Source organism: Ranitomeya imitator, chromosome 7, assembly GCF_032444005.1.
Source record: "Ranitomeya imitator isolate aRanImi1 chromosome 7, aRanImi1.pri, whole genome shotgun sequence".
NCBI lineage: Eukaryota > Metazoa > Chordata > Amphibia > Anura > Dendrobatidae > Ranitomeya > Ranitomeya imitator.
In genome coordinates, this window is record NC_091288.1 from 7,951,722 (window position 1) to 7,971,853 (window position 20,132).

The window sequence follows — 20,132 nt, forward strand, 5'->3', positions numbered from 1 at the left end:
ATCCTCTCCTGTGTGATACTGTCTGCGGAGCCGTGTATCTAATCCTCTCCTGTGTGATACTGTCTGCGGAGCCGTGTATCTAATCCTCTCCTGTGTGATACTGTCTGCGGAGCCGTGTATCTAATCCTCTCCTGTGTGATACTGTCTGCGGAGCCGTGTATCTAATCCTATCCTGTGTGATACTGACTGCGGAGCCGTGTATCTAATCCTCTCCTGTGTGATACTGTCTGCGGAGCCGTGTATCTAATCCTCTCCTGTGTGATACTGTCTGCGGAGCCGTGTATCTAATCCTATCCTGTGTGATACTGACTGCTGAGCTGTGTATCTAATCCTATCCTGTGTGATACTGTCTGCTGAGCCGTGTATCTAATCCTCTCCTGTGTGATACTGTCTGCGGAGCCGTGTATCTAATCCTATCCTGTGTGATACTGACTGCTGAGCCGTGTATCTAATCCTATCCTGTGTGATACTGTCTGCTGAGCTGTGTATCTAATCCTATCCTGTGTGGTACAGTCTGCTGAGCTGTGTATCTAATATTATCCTGTGTGATACTGTCTGCTGAGCTGTGTATCTAATCCTATCCTGTGTGGTACGGTCTGCTGAGCTGTGTATCTAATCCTATCCTGTGTGATACTGTCTGCTGAGCAGTGTATCTAATTCTCTCCTGTGTGATACTGTCAGCTGAGCCGTGTATCTAATCCTATCCTGTGTGATACTGTCGGCTGAGCCGTGTATCTAATCCTATCCTGTGTGATACTGTCTGCTGAGCAGTGTATCTAATTCTCTCCTGTGTGATACTGTCAGCTGAGCCGTGTATCTAATCCTATCCTGTGTGATACTGTTGGCTGAGCTGTGTATCTAATTCTCTACTGTGTGATACCCTCTGCTGAGCCATGTATCTAATCCCATCATGTGTGATACTGTCTCCTGAGCTGTGTATCTAATCCCATCCCTTGTGACACTGACTGCTGAGCCGTGTATCTAATCCCATCATGTGTGATACTGTCTGCTGAGCCGTGTATCTAATCCTCTCTTGTGTGATACTGTCTGCTGAGCTGTGTATCTAATTCTCTACTGTGTGATACTGTCTGCTGAGCCGTGTATCTAATCCTCTCCTGTGTGATACTGTCTGCTGAGCTGTGTATCTAATCCCATCTTGTGTGATACTGTCTGCTGAGCCGTGTATCTAATCCTATTCTGTGTGATACTGTCTGCTGAGCCGTGTATCTAATCCTCTACTGTGTGATACCCTCTGCTGAGCCGTGTATCTAATCCTGTCCTGTGTGATACTGTCTGCTGGGCTGTGTATTTAATCCTCTCCTGTGTGATACTGTCTGCTGAGCCGTGTATCTAATCCTATCCTGTGTGATACTGTCTGCTGAGCTGTGTATCTAATCCTATCCTGTGTGATACTGTCTGCTGAGCCGTGTATCTAATCCTATCCTGTGTGATACTGTCTGCTGAGCTGTGTATCTAATCCTATCCTGTGTGATACCCTCTGCTGAGCCGTGTATCTAATCCTGTCCTGTGTGATACTGTCTGCTGAGCCGTGTATCTAATCCTATCCTGTGTGATACTGTCTGCTGAGCCGTGTATCTAATCCTATCCTGTGTGATACTGTCTGCTGAGCTGTGTATCTAATCCCATCCTGTGTGATACACTCTGCTCGGTGCGGTACCTCCTGGTGACGTGTTGAGGACCCCGGACCTTTTGCCCATGTCGGAGAATCCGTTTCCATCCAGAATGGAGGCTTTGGGGTCTTTCTTGTGCGCTGCCATCACCGGGCCGGAGTTCTCCATGTCAGCCGCTCATGTCCCACAGACGGAGCCTGGAATGAGAGGGGTCGCAGTGTTAGGAGGGGCTCCTGTGACACCTGGGGACAGACCGTATTATCTGGGGGTACGCCGATATTCTGTATATGACAGTCCTGTGTGTGGACCCCCAATTACTAGCTATAAGTTATGGAGGACCCCAACCAATGACACAGGACCCTCGCAGAGGAGGGCGACCCGCACCCATGGCAGACTGACCCGGGGACACAGGAACATGTGAGGGGCTGCGGCCATGGTGGGTCACGTCACCCTCCTGTCCCCTAATCCAAGCCTGACCCCAGGGCGTGTGGGAGGAAGGACACACAGTGTGAGCTCCTGGACCCAGAGCGTGCGGGAGGAAGGACACAGTGTGAGTTCCTGGACCCAGGGCGTGCGGGAGGAAGGACACAGTGTGAGCTCCTGGACCCAGAGCGTGCGGGAGGAAGGACACAGTGTGAGTTCCTGGACCCAGGGCGTGTGGGAGGAAGGACACAGTGTGAGCTCCTGGACCCAGGGCGTGCGGGAGGAAGGACACAGTGTGAGCTCCTGGACCCAGAGCGTGTGGGAGGAAGGACACAGAGTGTGAGCTCCTGGACCCAGAGCGTGCGGGAGGAAGGACACAGTGTGAGTTCCTGGACCCAGAGCGTGCGGGAGGAAGGACACAGTGTGAGCTCCTGGACCCAGAGCGTGCGGGAGGAAGGACACAGTGTGAGCTCCTGGACCCAGGGCGTGTGGGAGGAAGGACACAGTGTGAGTTCCTGGACCCAGAGCGTGTGGGAGGAAGGACACAGTGTGAGTTCCTGGACCCAGGGCGTGTGGGAGGAAGGACACAGTGTGAGCTCCTGGACCCAGGGCGTGTGGGAGGAAGGACACAGTGTGAGCTCCTGGACCCAGAGCGTGTGGGAGGAAGGACACAGTGTGAGCTCCTGGACCCAGGGCGTGTGGGAGGAAGGACACAGTGTGAGCTCCTGGACCCAGGGCGTGTGGGAGGAAGGACACAGTGTGAGCTCCTGGACCCAGGGCGTGTGGGAGGAAGGACACAGTGTGAGCTCCTGGACCCACAGCGTGTGGGAGGAAGGACACAGTGTGAGCTCCTGGACCCAGGGCGTGTGGGAGGAAGGACACAGTGTGAGCTCCTGGACCCACTGCATATGTCTCCAGACAGACAGCTGCTGAGATCAGGAGCGTCAGTGCCCACGGGGGAGGGGAGGCCGCAGCTGTCACAAGGTGTCACCTCCTGGACATAAGGGGTCGGCTCCCCCCTGGATCAGAGGAAACTCAGAGAAACCAAAAACATCCCCAAAAATACACCCTGGAGGTTCCATATTCTCACCCTGCAGAGACCCCCACGTCATGTGACCCCCGTGTACGACAAGTGACGGGAGGATGGAGCTTCTCATTGTATTCCAGTATTTAATGAGAAGTTCTGTTACTTTGTATCAAGATCTCAAAACATTTCTGTGAGATTGCAAAACCTGCTCTGGCCAAATACTTCTCACAGCTGAGGGTTTGTCACAGTGTAAGAAAATCAGTAGAATAAACTGGTAACTTATTCTCTGAAGTCACAGCTCTTTCTAGGCTTAGAAGTCCAAGGGGCGGTCCTAATGTGTGATTGACACATATCTCTGACCGCCCACTGGACTGATGAGAATGTGAATCATACAGAATCTTGTCCTATAAAAGTATAGATCAGTCGGCTCCCACTGCGCAGATCCACTTATACATGGAGTATAACACATATATAGCACGTCCAGATCCCAGGAGCAGCAGGAATCACTCGCTGTTTGCTCAGACATCTTCAATGTTTTCTTATCAGCTAATTAACTTTATCTGTTTGACTAATGAGCAGTTTATAATGAGAATAAACAGCAAGAATAGAGAGAAGACACAAAGTAACAGCGCACAGCTATACTGTCCCAGGTACACTGCATGGAGAGAAGTGCCGAGACCCCAGGATCAATCACTGGATCCCATTCCAGAGACCCCAGGATCAATCACTGGATCCCATTCCAGAGACCCCAGGATCAATCACTGGATCCCATTCCAGAGACCCCAGGATCAATCACTGGATCCCATTCAGTTTTCTCATTGCATCCCATTGCCTGCCCCCCTCCCATGTATAACACAAGGCCCCTCACTCCCCCCTCCCTCTTGGTGTATAACCTCTGCACCTCGTCCATATTTTTCTCCATTATACTGTATGGACTATTAGGTGCATTATCTTGTATGGACTACGGGGTGCATTATACTGTATGGAGGAATATGTGGGGGCTGTTATAATATTTGGAAGGCTATGTAGGAGTCTTTATGCAAGCAATTATATAGTGTGAAGGTTTGTGTGGAGTCCATCATACTGTGTGGGAGCCATTATACTGTGTGGATGCCATTATACAGTGTGGAGAGGTGTGGGGCCATTATATTGTATGTAGGCTCATTATACTGCATGGAGAGCTGTGTGAAGGTCACTGTTGGGGAATCATACTGTGCTGGGGTCACCATACTTTTCTGGGGCAGCTGAGGGGTGGGGTACAGTAGGGTCATCATACTGTGTGTAGAAGGTACTGTATAGGAAGTTACTGTAGGGGTAACTTACGTGTTTGTGGGGCACTTCTGTTGACATCATACTTTGAGTGCAATGAAAGGGGAATCTAGGGCTCCAGTGGGAGGAATATTAGCGGGCACACAGTACTATACAGGAGGTGCAGTAATAGGGACACATACGGCAGCAGAGGCTCAGTATTGGGGTATCAGGTGCAGTAATAGGGACACATACGGCAGCAGCGGCTCAGTATTGGGGTATCAGGTGCAGTAATAGGGACACATACGGCAGCAGAGGCTCAGTATTGGGGTATCAGGTGCAGTAATAGGGACACATGCGGCAGCAGAGGCTCAGTATTGGGGTATCAGGTGCAGTAATAGGGACACATACGGCAGCAGCGGCTCAGTATTGGGGTATCAGGTGCAGTAAAACACACATTCTGTGGGAAACACACATTCGCCAGAAGACTCGCTACACTCATCAGGAGGGCGTTAAACTAGAAGAAGAGGGGACGGGAAGAAAAACATTAGACTTGAACAAAGAAGACCCAGGAAAACATACTCAGAAGGGAGGTAAGAACATTTCTAAAACAATCCACAGCGAGGAGATTGGAACAAAACAAAATCCTCTAAACTGCATGCTCGCAAACGCCAGAAGCCTGACAAACAAGATGGAAGAACTAGAAGCAGAAATATCTACAGGTAACTTTGACATAGTGGGAATAACCGAGACATGGTTAGATGAAAGCTATGACTGGGCAGTTAACTTACAGGGTTACAGTCTGTTTAGAAAGGATCGTAAAAATCGGAGAGGAGGAGGGGTTTGTCTCTATGTAAAGTCTTGTCTAAAGTCCACTTTAAGGGAGGATATTAGCGAAGGGAATGAGGATGTCGAGTCCATATGGGTTGAAATTCATGGAGGGAAAAATGGTAACAAAATTCTCATTGGGGTCTGTTACAAACCCCCAAATATAACAGAAAGCATGGAAAGTCTACTTCTAAAGCAGATAGATGAAGCTGCAACCCATAATGAGGTCCTGGTTATGGGGGACTTTAACTACCCGGATATTAACTGGGAAACAGAAACCTGTGAAACCCATAAAGGCAACAGGTTTCTGCTAATAACCAAGAAAAATTATCTTTCACAATTGGTGCAGAATCCAACCAGAGGAGCAGCACTTTTAGACCTAATACTATCTAATAGACCTGACAGAATAACAAATCTGCAGGTGGTTGGGCATCTAGGAAATAGCGACCACAATATTGTACAGTTTCACCTGTCTTTCACTAGGGGCACTTGTCAGGGAGTCACAAAAACATTGAACTTTAGGAAGGCAAAGTTTGACCAGCTTAGAGATGCCCTTAATCTGGTAGACTGGGACAATATCCTCAGAAATAAGAATACAGATAATAAATGGGAAATGTTTAAGAACATCCTAAATAGGCAGTGTAAGCGGTTTATACCTTGTGGGAATAAAAGGACTAGAAATAGGAAAAACCCAATGTGGCTAAACAAAGAAGTAAGACAGGCAATTAACAGTAAAAAGAAAGCATTTGCACTACTAAAGCAGGATGGCACCATTGAAGCTCTAAAAAACTATAGGGAGAAAAATACTTTATCTAAAAAACTAATTAAAGCTGCCAAAAAGGAAACAGAGAAGCACATTGCTAAGGAGAGTAAAACTAATCCCAAACTGTTCTTCAACTATATCAATAGTAAAAGAATAAAAACTGAAAATGTAGGCCCCTTAAAAAATAGTGAGGAAAGAATGGTTGTAGATGACGAGGAAAAAGCTAACATTTTAAACACCTTCTTCTCCACGGTATTCACGGTGGAAAATGAAATGCTAGGTGAAATCCCAAGAAACAATGAAAACCCAATATTAAGGGTCACCAATCTAACCCAAGAAGAGGTGCGAAACCGGCTAAATAAGATTAAAATAGATAAATCTCCGGGTCCGGATGGCATACACCCACGAGTACTAAGAGAACTAAGTAATGTAATAGATAAACCATTATTTCTTATTTTTAGTGACTCTATAGCGACAGGGTCTGTTCCGCAGGACTGGCGCATAGCAAATGTGGTGCCAATATTCAAAAAGGGCTCTAAAAGTGAACCTGGAAATTATAGGCCAGTAAGTCTAACCTCTATTGTTGGTAAAATATTTGAAGGGTTTCTGAGGGATGTTATTCTGGATTATCTCAATGAGAATAACTGTTTAACTCCATATCAGCATGGGTTTATGAGAAATCGCTCCTGTCAAACCAATCTAATCAGTTTTTATGAAGAGGTAAGCTATAGGCTGGACCACGGTGAGTCATTGGACGTGGTATATCTCGATTTTTCCAAAGCGTTTGATACCGTGCCGCACAAGAGGTTGCTACACAAAATGAGAATGCTTGGTCTGGGGGAAAATGTGTGTAAATGGGTTAGTAACTGGCTTAGTGATAGAAAGCAGAGGGTGGTTATAAATGGTATAGTCTCTAACTGGGTCGCTGTGACCAGTGGGGTACCGCAGGGGTCAGTATTGGGACCTGTTCTCTTCAACATATTCATTAATGATCTGGTAGAAGGTTTACACAGTAAAATATCGATATTTGCAGATGATACAAAACTATGTAAAGCAGTTAATACAAGAGAAGATAGTATTCTGCTACAGATGGATCTGGATAAGTTGGAAACTTGGGCTGAAAGGTGGCAGATGAGGTTTAACAATGATAAATGTAAGGTTATACACATGGGAAGAGGGAATCAATATCACCATTACACACTGAACGGGAAACCACTGGGTAAATCTGACAGGGAGAAGGACTTGGGGATCCTAGTTAATGATAAACTTACCTGGAGCAGCCAGTGCCAGGCAGCAGCTGCCAAGGCAAACAGGATCATGGGGTGCATTAAAAGAGGTCTGGATACACATGATGAGAGCATTATACTGCCTCTGTACAAATCCCTAGTTAGACCGCACATGGAGTACTGTGTCCAGTTTTGGGCACCGGTGCTCAGGAAGGATATAATGGAACTAGAGAGAGTACAAAGGAGGGCAACAAAATTAATAAAGGGGATGGGAGAACTACAATACCCAGATAGATTAGCGAAATTAGGATTATTTAGTCTAGAAAAAAGACGACTGAGGGGCGATCTAATAACCATGTATAAGTATATAAGGGGACAATACAAATATCTCGCTGAGGATCTGTTTATACCAAGGAAGGTGACGGGCACAAGGGGGCATTCTTTGCGTCTGGAGGAGAGAAGGTTTTTCCACCAACATAGAAGAGGATTCTTTACTGTTAGGGCAGTGAGAATCTGGAATTGCTTGCCTGAGGAGGTGGTGATGGCGAACTCAGTCGAGGGGTTCAAGAGAGGCCTGGATGTCTTCCTGGAGCAGAACAATATTGTATCATACAATTATTAGGTTCTGTAGAAGGACGTAGATCTGGGGATTTATTATGATGGAATATAGGCTGAACTGGATGGACAAATGTCTTTTTTCGGCCTTACTAACTATGTTACTATGTTACTATGTTATGTAATATCAGTGCTGATCTTTGTATAGAGATTTTTATTAGTAACAGTGCGGTCATCTGCTGAGGTTCCCCTATACCCACATTTCGGGGGCGCCACCATAGTTTAATCAGGGTTACCTGGTTTGGGGCCCACTCAGAGGTTTTGCGCCGCCCCCACAACCAAACCCCTAGGTCCGGCTCTGCTAGACACAGATTTCTCTTCTCTACACCGTCCTACATGACACCTGTAATGTTTGCTATAGATGATACATTGCGGACGTTCCTCGTTACATTGTTGCACTGTTTAGTCTTCTACAGTAAATATTATGACTATCGTCCACTGTTCACTCATCACAATCATCTACTGAACGCTGGAGTATTGCTGGGATCACAATCAGGGATCGATCACCAGCAGGAACGATTATCGGATTCTAAATTATTAATCTGTCAAAACCGATCGACAATCACCGACGAACCAGCAAAACGTTCAGCATAAAAACCACTGGTCTCGGCAGCACTTTGCCAGGAAAGGAGGATGTGCGCACGTTGCGGATTGGTGTGCGGATTTTTCTGCACTGTTTTTGGTAAATCCGCAGGTAAACCGCACTGTGGATTTACCGCAATTTTGTTGCGATTTTTTTTTGCGTTTTTTGTGCGGATTCCACCTGTGGATTCCTATTATGGAGCAGGTGTAAACCACTGCGGAATCTGCACAAAGAAGTAACATGCTGCAGAATAAACAACGCTACGTTTCTGCGCGTTTTTTCCGCACCATGGGCAGTGTGGATTTTGTTTTCTATAGGTTTACATGGTTCTGTACAACGCATGGAAAACTGCTGCAAACCCACAGCAAAATCTGCAATGTGTGCACATAGCCTAAAGAGGATGTGCTGCCGATAACGAGTGCTGCATACGGCGCAGTCATCGCGATCGTCCTGTCCCATCACTGTTGGCCGATGTGTTCAGGACAATAGTCGCCGCAGATCATCGCTTGTGCGTCTACATGAGCCGCTACAGACAGTGCACGCGTCATACAGCGCCACAGACGATGTCAGCGCCACAATGTCAGATACACAGGACAGGCAGCGAGACACAATACAAACACCTCAAAGCAGAAACCCGAGACCCCGCGCTCCGGTCACTGCCAAGAACCTCCAGAACTTCCTGCTGCCGACAAGTCGCTGCCTGTCCGTCCTCAGGATCCTCGTCTGCTCCGCAGATCTGCGCTAATAATCCCAAAGTGAAAGATACCAGGACAGAAACCCCCCACAGTGTCACCAGGGGACAGGGAGCTGTATCCAAGGCTATGACTACTGTACCTAATCCCATCACACATGATATGGTCTGCTGAGCCGTGTATCTAACCTTATCCTGTGCGAACCTTCTGCTGAGCGTGTATCTAATCTTATCCTGGGTGATACTGACTGCTGAGCCGTGTATCTAATCCTATTCTGTGTGATACAATCTGCTGAGCAGTGTATCTAATCCTATCCTGTGTGATACTGTCTGCTGAGCCGTGTATCTAATCCTCTCCTGTGCGAACCTTCTGCTGAGCCGTGTATCTAATCCTATCCTGTGATACTGTCTTCTGAGCCGTGCATCTAATCCTCTCCTATGTGATACTGTCTGCTGAGCCGTGTATCTAATCCTATCCTGTGTGATACTGACTGCTGAGCCGTGTATCTAATCCTATTCTGTGTGATACTGTCTGCTGAGCCGTGTATCTAATCCTATCCTGTGTGATACTGTCTGCTGAGCCGTGTATCTAATCCTATCCTGTGTGATACTGAATGCTGAGCCGTGTATCTAATCCTATCCTGGGTGATACTGTTTGCTGAGTCGTGTATCTAATTCTATCCTGTGTGATACTGAATGCTGAGCCGTGTATCTAATCCTCTCTTGTGTGATACTGTCTCCTGAGCCGTGTATCTAATCCTATCCTGGGTTATACTGACTGCTGAGCCGTGTATCTAATCCTATTCTGTGTGATACAATCTGCTGAGCCGTGTATCTAATCCTATCCTGTGTGATACAATCTGCTGAGCCGTGTATCTAATCCTATCCTGTGATACTGTTTGGTGAACCTTGTATCTAATTCTATCGCCTGATACAGGTAGCACGGTGGCTCAGTGGTTAGCACAGCGGCTCAGTGGTTAGCACAGCACGGTGGCTCACTGGTTAGCACAGCACGGTGGCTCAGTGGTTAGCACAGCACGGTGGCTCCGTGGTTAGCACAGCACGGTGGCTCCGTGGTTAGCACAGCACGGTGGCTCAGTGGTTAGCACAGCACGGTGGCTCAGTGGTTAGCACAGCACGGTGGCTCAGTGGTTAGCACAGCACGGTGGCTCAGTGGTTAGCACAGCACGGTGGCTCAGTGGTTAGCACAGCACGGTGGCTCAGTGGTTAGCACAGCACGGTGGCTCAGTGGTTAGCACAGCACGGTGGCTCTGTGGTTAGAACTGCAGCTGTGCAGCGCAGGGGTCCTGAGCTAAAATCCAACCAAAGACGCCATCTGCCAGGAGTCGGTCTTTCCCCATGTTTGGGTGTCATATGAATGCAGACAAGACAGCAATTTCCTGGGCTCATGGGGCCACACAACTGTAGGGAAGCCCCTCAGGACGTTGGGGGTCGAGGAGGGGGCGGCTGACACCCGTGTTCCCGGTCGCACACTTCTGGGGGAATAAATGCAGCCGAGTGTTCAGGGCTGTGAGGGGCGAAGACGGGATTAGGATTTCTCTGAACTCTGGTGACTCAGTGATGCCCCCACATTACTCATCACTGCTCCAGTCCCCCCTTAACCAGCGATCACCATAAAAGGGAGAAACTGGGATCCAATAAAACCAGACAATCATTACCCAGAAGCCTCTGCAAACCCACGCACCCGCGGCCGGTGGCTGCGGGCGACTGCGGCTTAACATCACATCTGGGAATAAAGCGTCTTCATCGCAGTCTGGGACTTTCTCCTAGATTTTATGGAGATTTCTTTCCATTGCAAGATCTCTGCTTGCTGTCAGTAAATGGCAACTTTCCTGTTTATTTCTCGAGACTGAAAACTTGTGCAGGTTTTGGCTGTGTGCCACGATCCGGAAGGAGCAGCGGTAAATCTGCATGTGATCACTGAACCGTGTGAATTCGCTGTAATTGACATGCGGCGGCGATCCTGGAAGATGCGGCAGAACCTGCTCTCTTGGCAGTAAAGAAGCTGCTTACAGAAAGCGGGCATTGCTGCGTTTTTTGCTGCATGTTTGTTGTCTCTTGTGCATGGTGATAAAGTTTTACTGCCCCCCAAAAATCATGATGCAACTTCATTAGGGTTTTTACACTTACTCATTGATTTCTTTAAGTGAAAAAAATGCTGCAAAAACACTGAAAGAAGCGACATGCAGCAGTTTGCAAAAACGCAGCAGTTTCCCAAATCAGTCAGGTAATAAAACCCAATGTGTGCGCAGATTTCTGAAACCTCATAGCTTTTTGCTGGCACTGTAAAACGTAGCTCAAAATTTGGGTTAAAAAAAAAAACTCAGCAAAAATGCAACGTGTGAACATAGCTCTGTGCATTTACACCAATTACAGATTATTTGGGGTCCGCTACAAGTTATACAGCTCCGGCAAAAATGAAGAGACCGCTGCAGAATGTTCACTTTGTCTGATTTTTCTCTTTATATTTTTGAGTAAAATGTAAATAGTTCTTTTATTCTATAAACTTCTGACAACATGTCTACGAATTTTCAAGCAATAATTTTTTTTTCTTCTGAGGGAAAAAAAAAAATGGTCAAAATAACAAATAATGGAAAGAAAACAAGTTCATAATCATTTAGAAACAACAACACTAATGTTTTACCTCAGGAAGAGTTCAGAAATCAATGTTGTGTGGAATAACCATGATTGTTAATCCCGGCTTTCCTGCGTCTCGGCAGCTTTCCTCCAGTCTCTCACACGGCTCCTGGGTGACCTGATGCCGCTCCTGGTACAATAATGTCGGCCGTTCTTCTTTGTTTGATGGCTTGTGACGATCCTTCTTCCTCCTGATTACACTCCAGAGGTTTTCAGTGGGTTCAGGTCTGGAGATTGGGCGGCCATGACAGGGATGTGATGTGGGGTCCTTCATCCACACCTTGATTGACCCAGCTGTGTGGCACGGCACATTGTCCTGCTGGAGAAACCAGTCCTCAGAGTTGGGGAACATTGTCTGAGCAGAAGGAACCAACTGTTTTTCCAGGATAACCTTGTATGCGGCTGATTCATACGTCCTTCACAAAGAACAACCTGCCCAATTTCAGCCTTGCTGAAGCATCCGCAGATCATCACCGATCCTCCACCAAATCTCACAGTATGTGCAGGACACTGTGGCTTGTACGCCTCTCCAGGTCTCCGTCTAACCATTAGACGACCAGGTGTTGGGCAAAGCTGAAAATTAGACTCATCAGAGAAGATTACCTTACTCCAGTCCTCTATGGTCCAGTCCTTATGGTCTTTGGCAGTCTTCAGCCTGGCTCTGCTTTGCTTCTCATTGATGAAAGGCTTTTTCCTACCTTTACATGACTTGAGTCCTGCCTCTAGGAGCCTGTTATGAACTGTTCTTGCCGTGCTCTTCACCCCTGCTGCCATTTGCCATTCCTTTTGTAGGTCACTTGATGTCATCCTGCGGTTGCTGAGTGACATTCGAATAAGATGACGGTCATCCCGGTCAGTGGAGAGTCACATTCGCCCTCTGCCGGTCTGTAGCTTTGTTGTCCCTAATGTCTGCTGCTTGACCTTGTTGTAATGGACTGCCCTCTTAGAAATTTTAAGGATGGAGGCAACATGATGCTCACTGTGTCCCTCTGTTAGTAAAGCCAGAATTGAGCCCTTCTTTTCCTCACTCAAGACTTTTCTTTTCTACTCCTTTGGCATGGATAAAAGTAATTTTTTCATTCCCATTACTTTTGGGATATTTCTAGCACTTGTTTTGCCATCCAGCTTGTCCTATTGCAGGAGGATTGTGATCACCACAGCAGGGTTTTTATACTTTCCTTCGTTAAATAAGATTTGGTTCAGGTGATCACCTAATCAGAAGCACAGTAAGTAGAATGAGGCGAACTCTGGTGGGAATTCACCTGACACTGGACTGGAACGGCTCAGACATGGAGAGATGGTGATTTTTTATAAAACTGTGGAGTGGGCTCTTCATTTTTGCCAGAGCTGTATATACTGTTTGCTGAGCCGTGTATCTAAGCCTATTCTGTGTTATACTGACTGCTGAGCTGTGTATCTAATCCTATTCTGTGTGATACTGACTGCTGAGCCATGTATCTAAGCCTATCCTGTGTGAAACTGACTACTGAGCTGTGTATCTCATCCCATCCTGTGATACTGTCTGCTGAGCCGTGTATCTAATCCTATCCTGTGTGATACTGACTGCTGAGCCGTGTATCTAATCCTACCCTGTTTGATACTGACTGCTGAGCCGTGTATCTAAGCCTATCCTGTGTGATACTGACTGCTGAGCCGTGTATCTAAGCCTATCCTGTGTGATACTGACTGCTGAGCCGTGTATCTAATCCTCTCCTGTGTGATACTGACTGCTGAGCCGTGTATCTAAGCCTATCCTGTGTGATACTGACTGCTGAGCCGTGTATCTAATCCTCTCTTGTGTGATACTGACTGCTGAGCCGTGTATCTAATCCTATCCTGTGTGATACTGACTGCTGAGCCGTTTATCTAAGCCTATCCTGTGTGATACTGACTGCTGAGCCGTGTATCTAATCCTCTCCTGTGTGATACTGTCTACTGAGCCGTGTATCTAATCCTATCCTGTGTGATACTGACTGCTGAGCCGTTTATCTAATCCTCTCCTGTGTGATACTGACTGCTGAGCCGTGTATCTAATCCTATCCTGTGTGATACTGACTGCTGAGCCGTTTATCTAATCCTCTCCTGTGTGATACTGACTGCTGAGCCGTGTATCTAATCCTCTCCTGTGTGATACTGTCTGCTGAGCCGTGTATCTAATCCTATCCAGTGTGATACTGACTGCTGAGCCGTGTATCTAATCCTATCCAGTGTGATACTGACTGCTGAGCCGTGTATCTAAGCCTAGCCTGTGTGATACACTCTCTTAGATGCACACAGATCAGATGTCACATTTTCCTCCGCTGTCACTTTGTTCTGTGTTTCTTCTCCAGACTTGGATATTTAAGGAGCCCTGTGTAAGGTCACGACCATTAACCTCTGACCCCGGCGACCTCTGATTATTACCCTAAAAGCCCCTAAATTTAGCTCTCCCCATAATATGAAAAGATCCATTGATTGTTGCCATGAATGATTAGGCTTGTCATTGTTATGGGACCCTTCAGATCCATAATGGGGGTCACTGGTCCCCGACACAGGGCCTGATATTCAGGGTGGAGGAAGGGGAGACTATGGCCACCGAATAAATAGAACTTGAAAGCAGAGCGATGCGGCCATGCAGGCGGGAATGGCGGCCAGCGCAGGCGCACATCACACGTACAGCTTCAGGGGATCTGCACTGCACAACTTATTTTTTCTAAATGTAGTTTCCATGTTTCTTAGTTTTTGCCCCTCGAGGTCCCAGCTATGGCCGGGGCTCCAGCCTGGCTCCATTGTCACTTGCAGACTCTTGTCCCCTGCTTTACACTGCAGCACTGCTTGTGTATGAGCACAAGACAATTCATGCAGATATTCTATGTATTACAGAGTTATAAACTATTGTGACCCCAAAATACGCGCCTGTAACGCACGGCGGCGTGTGGTCAGTATTACATGGCGGAAATGATAAATCCGAAACTACGAGCGCTGAAGATAGAGACCCCTGAGCCGAACAACGTGAGCCTCCACCTTCCTGATCACAGCGGAGCGGCCATTACAGATGTGCGGACTGTACCCGGCAGGAGAGCGGCCATTAAAGATGTGCGGACTGCACCCGGCAAGAGAGTGGCCATTACAGATGTGCGGACTGCACCCGGCAAGAGAGTGGCCATTACAGATGTGCGGACTGCACCCGGCAAGAGAGCGGCCATTACAGATGTGCGGACTGTACCCGGCAGGAGAGCGGCCATTACAGGTGTGCGGACTGCACCCGGCAGGAGAGCGGCCATTACAGATGTGCGGACTGTACCCGGCAGGAGAGCGGCCATTACAGATGTGCGGACTGCACCCGGCAGGAGAGCGGCCATTACAGATGTGCGGACTGTACCCGGCAGGAGAGCGGCCATTACAGATGTGCGGACTGTACCCGGCAGGAGAGCGGCCATTACAGATGTGCGGACTGTACCCGGCAGGAGAGCGGCCATTAAAGATGTGCGGACTGCACCCGGCAAGAGAGTGGCCATTACAGATGTGCAGACTGCACCCGGCAAGAGAGTGGCCATTACAGATGTGCGGACTGTACCCGGCAGGAGAGCGGCCATTACAGATGTGCGGACTGTACCCGGCAGGAGAGCGGCCATTACAGATGTGCGGACTGTACCCGGCAAGAGAGCGGCCATTACAGATGTGCGGACTGCACCCGGCAAGAGAGTGGCCATTACAGATGTGCGGACTGTACCCGGCAGGAGAGCGGCCATTACAGATGTGCGGACTGTACCCGGCAGGAGAGCGGCCATTACAGATGTGCGGACTGCACCCGGCAGGAGAGCGGCCATTACAGATGTGCGGACTGCACCCGGCAAGAGAGCGGCCATTACAGATGTGCGGACTGTACCCGGCAGGAGAGCGGCCATTACAGGTGTGCGGACTGTACCCGGCAGGAGAGCGGCCATTACAGGTGTGCGGACTGTACCCGGCAGGAGAGCGGCCATTACAGATGTGCGGACTGTACCCGGCAGGAGAGCGGCCATTACAGGTGTGCGGACTGTACCCGGCAGGAGAGCGGCCATTACAGGTGTGCGGACTGTACCCGGCAGGAGAGCGGCCATTACAGATGTGCGGACTGTACCCGGCAGGAGAGCGGCCATTACAGGTGTGCGGACTGCACCCGGCAAGAGAGTGGCCATTACAGATGTGCGGACTGTACCTGGCAGGAGAGCGGCCATTACAGATGTGCGGACTGTACCCGGCAGGAGAGCAGCCATTACAGATGTGCGGACTGTCCCCGGCAGGAGAGCAGCCATTACAGATGTGCGGACTGGAGAGCGGCCATTACAGGTGTGCGGACTGTACCCGGCAGGAGAGCGGCCATTACAGATGTGCGGACTGTCCCCGGCAGGAGAGCGGCCATTACAGATGTGCGGACTGTCCCCGGCAGGAGAGCGGCCATTACAGGTGTGCGGACTGGAGAGCGGCCATTACAGATGTGCGGACTGTCCCCGGCAGGAGAGCGGCCATTACAGATGTGCGGACTGTACCCGGCAGGAGAGCGGCCATTACAGGTGTGCGGACTGTACCCGGCAGGAGAGCGGCCATTACAGGTGTGCGGACTGTACCCGGCAGGAGAGCGGCCATTACAGATGTGCGGACTGGAGAGCGGCCATTACAGATGTGCGGACTGTCCCCGGCAGGAGAGCGGCCATTACAGATGTGCGGACTGGAGAGCGGCCATTACAGATGTGCGGACTGTCCCCGGCAGGAGAGCGGCCATTACAGATGTGCGGACTGTCCCCGGCAGGAGAGCGGCCATTACAGATGTGCGGACTGGAGAGCGGCCATTACAGATGTGCGGACTGTACAGATGTGCGGACTGTACCCGGCAGGAGAGCAGCCATTACAGGTGTGCGGACTGTACAGATGTGCGGACTGTACCCGGCAGGAGAGCGGCTATTACAGGTGTGCGGACTGTCCCCGGCAGGAGAGCAGCCATTACAGATGTGCGGACTGGAGAGCGGCCATTACAGGTGTGCGGACTGTCCCCGGCAGGAGAGCGGCCGCACAATCCTACGCCGTCTACACCATCAGTGTTTGTAGCCAAAACCAGGAGAGGAACAATCCGAGGAGAAGTAGAATGGAAACATTTGCCCCAGTTCTGTATTTATTGCCCACTTCTGGCTACAAATACTGATGTGAAATACTGACCGAATACTGCTAGTGTGAACGCGGCCGAACACTCAATATCCGGTAATTTGTGGGTTTCGGCTGGATCCTAAACTTGACGATGGACTTGGGGAAATCTGCTCCTTTCTCGTCATCTGCCGTCCAGGATCCATGCTGGGAATCCATAGAAGAAATGAAACCCGGATGTGGAGAAGAGAGGCTGCGGGGAGGAGGCGTGTGCGTGGGCAGCGTGGACGCCGTCCAGGAACCGCACAGCCATGAAACCTATGGAAGAAGCCGACACATTTCACGTCACCCTGAAAATGATCCAGAAGAGGCGATTATTGAGCTTCATCCAACAATCAGACGTCGGGTGAAAACCTCCGACAACCACCTCTCCAGCACACACAGGAGTTGTCACCAAGAATCAATCCAGTCACTGCTACTCTGATGTTACATGTATGAAGCAGGGGGCTCAGGATGAGCAGAAGTATACATTGTGCCTGGGTGGAAGTGCAAGGCCTTGTGTGAGGACTGAGCGGTCAGATACATGTACGTGATAAATCCTTTTGTATATGATAAAACATGAATTTGCGACTTTACCCGCTTACACTTCTGGATTGACACCTACACCTCCATGTTGTGGATTTGGGGTGTTGGTTACCTGTGTGGTTCGGGGACTTCTGGACACAATGTTATATAATACACCTGCAGGATGTATCATTATTTTTCATATTGTTTCAGAATGTAATATTTGTTTTCATACAATTGCAGGATGCACCAATACTGTCGGAATTAGCCGACACTTTTTTTTTTGCAGATTTATCAGAATTCTTTGAAATTAAGAGGCTTAAAACAAAACAAAAATGTCTCCACTTTCCGTTTCAGGCAGGTGAACACACAAGTCCCTCTATATTTTCACGGATAGAAGTAGAGTGAATATATCACATTATGTAAGGGGAAAAAAGCCGGCGAAATGCCGCAGGACATGGAGGGGGATCAAGGCGTTAAAGAGCGCAGGAATCCATGGAGCCACAACAGCTGCACAATGGTCTCTCTCTGCTTGTTAATGTCGAGCCTGCACAAGACGCCCCATAAAATCATTGCTATTCATGGCCGCTAATAGCCATTAAAATTCAATCAATTCAGCTTAACACAAGTGTCCTCCAGGCCGCGCTGGATGTGACTTCTCGGCGCATTGTGTCAGCGCAGAGAGCGGCTCCTCGTCCTGAGAGCTCTTCATCTTCTTGTTTACTAAGAAAACTGCTTAACTCGCACCCCATGGTCAGGGCCGCTCTACAACACGATCAGGGCCGCTCTTCAACACGGTCAGGGCCGCTCTACAACACGGTCAGGGCCGCTCTACAACACGGTCAGGGCCGCTCTACAACACGATCAGGGCCGCTCTACAACACGATCAGGGCCGCTCTACAACATGGTCAGTGCTGCTCTACAACACGGTCAGGGCCGCTCTACAACACGGTCAGGGCCGCTCTACAACACGGTCAGGGCCGCTCTACAACACGGTCAGGGCCGCTCTACCCCATAGTCATGGCCGCTCTACCCCACAGTCAGGGCTGCTCACATCTCACGTTCAGGGCCGCATGTACCCCACGGTCAGGGCCGCTCTACAACACGGTCAGGGCCGCTCTACAACACGGTCAGGGCCGCTCTACAACACGGTCAGGGCCGCTCTACAACACGGTCAGGGCCGCTCTACAACATGGTCAGGGCCGCTCTACCCCACAGTCATGGCCGCTCTACCCCACAGTCAGGGCTGCTCACATCTCACGTTCAGGGCCGCATGTACTCCACGGTCAGGGCCGCTCTACAACACGGTCAGGGCCGCTCTACAACACGGTCAGGGCCGCTCTACAACACGGTCAGGGCCGCTCTACAACACGGTCAGGGCCGCTCTACCCCACAGTCATGGCCGCTCTACCCCACAGTCAGGGCTGCTCACATCTCACGTTCAGGGCCGCATGTACCCCGAGGTCAGGGCCGCCAGTACCCCATAGTCAGGGCTGCTCACATCTCACGTTCAGGGCCACTTGTACCTCAATGTCAGGGCCGCTCGTACTCCACACTCAGGGCCGCTCTACCCCACAGTCAGGGCTGCTCACACCTCACGTTCAGGGCCGCATGTACCCCGAGGTCAGGGCCGCTCTACAACACAGTCAGGACCACTTTACCCCACAGTCAGGGCCTCTCTACCCCACAGTCAGGGCTGCTCACATCTCACGTTCAGGGCCGCTCTACCCCACAGTCAGGGCTGCTCACATCTCACGTTCAGGGCCGCTCTACCCCACAGTCAGGGCTGCTCACATCTCACGTTCAGGGCCGCTCTACCCCACAGTCAGGGCCGCTCTACCCCACAGTCAGGGCCGCTCTACCCCACAGTCAGGGCCGCTTGCACACAGCAAGGGAAGGGTTAAAAGAGACAAGACGAAGAAGTAGTGTTAATGCAGAGCAGATCCTGGATATCACTGCCGCAGCACAAATCTATAAGTGCACACAATTCATCATGTAGTCAGGTAACATGAGAGCGGCAAAAACGCCTTCACTGGGGAGGCACTGTCATGGCCAATTAAATTATAATAGAGTATGGCGCAATCCACGGCGCTATTGTATCAGGTATCAGCCATAAGGATGGAAGCACACATGCAGATTTTGATGCAGTTTTGGAGCCTAAGCCAGAAGTAGATCAAGCAGGAGGAACAAGTACAAGTCCTTCCTTTATACCCTTCATTCCTTTTGAGTCCTCTTCTGACTTTGGCATAATAAAAAACAACATAAAACTGCAGTGTGCCTAAGGACGTGTTCACACAGAGTTCTTTAATGTGGTAATTGGGGTGGATTCTGCACAAAAATCCATATATAAAACAAAAAAACCCGCTTGCAACAAGCGTGCCATTTCTATAGCGCAGATGGTGTTTTTTCCATGCATTTTTTCCCACATCAGGTCTATTCTTTGGTAAGTTGTGTGCATGCTTCATGCAGTTGTTACTGCTGTTTTTGCAATGGAAATACGGTACTCCAACAGCCATATGAATATACCCCATAGTATACGGTAAATGAAAAACATCAAACTCAAAGTTGTGTTCTGAAATAACTGTGATGAAAACCAGGCGTCTTTTATAATTAAGTGAGAATACTCAGTGTGAATACACCAGAAAAATACATTCTCCCAAAAATAAAAAACAAACAAACAAGAAAAAAATAAATAAAACATAACTAGTAATATTGTAGCAATTCCAGCATCCACTGCTGCAGAGCGGTTATACACTGATACAACACCCCCTAGAT

The 20,132-nt window shown here is 49.1% G+C and overlaps 1 protein-coding gene across 3 annotated transcripts in view; it reads right to left on the reverse strand.

The window, feature by feature from the left end:
* Nucleotides 1–20,132, reverse strand: part of GLI2 (GLI family zinc finger 2) — a 138,599-nt gene that overhangs the window by 103,038 nt on the left and 15,429 nt on the right. For 2 of the 3 annotated variants that reach the window (XR_011314606.1, XM_069732641.1), the window contains exon 2: nt 1,679–1,828. Coding sequence is in view for 2 of the 3 variants with exons in the window: in XM_069732641.1 (XP_069588742.1) it covers nt 1,679–1,799 (121 nt within the window). In the remaining variant the exon portion in view is untranslated. The remainder of the gene's footprint in view (nt 1–1,678; nt 1,829–20,132) is intronic. The other variant, XM_069732642.1, reaches the window with a different exon arrangement.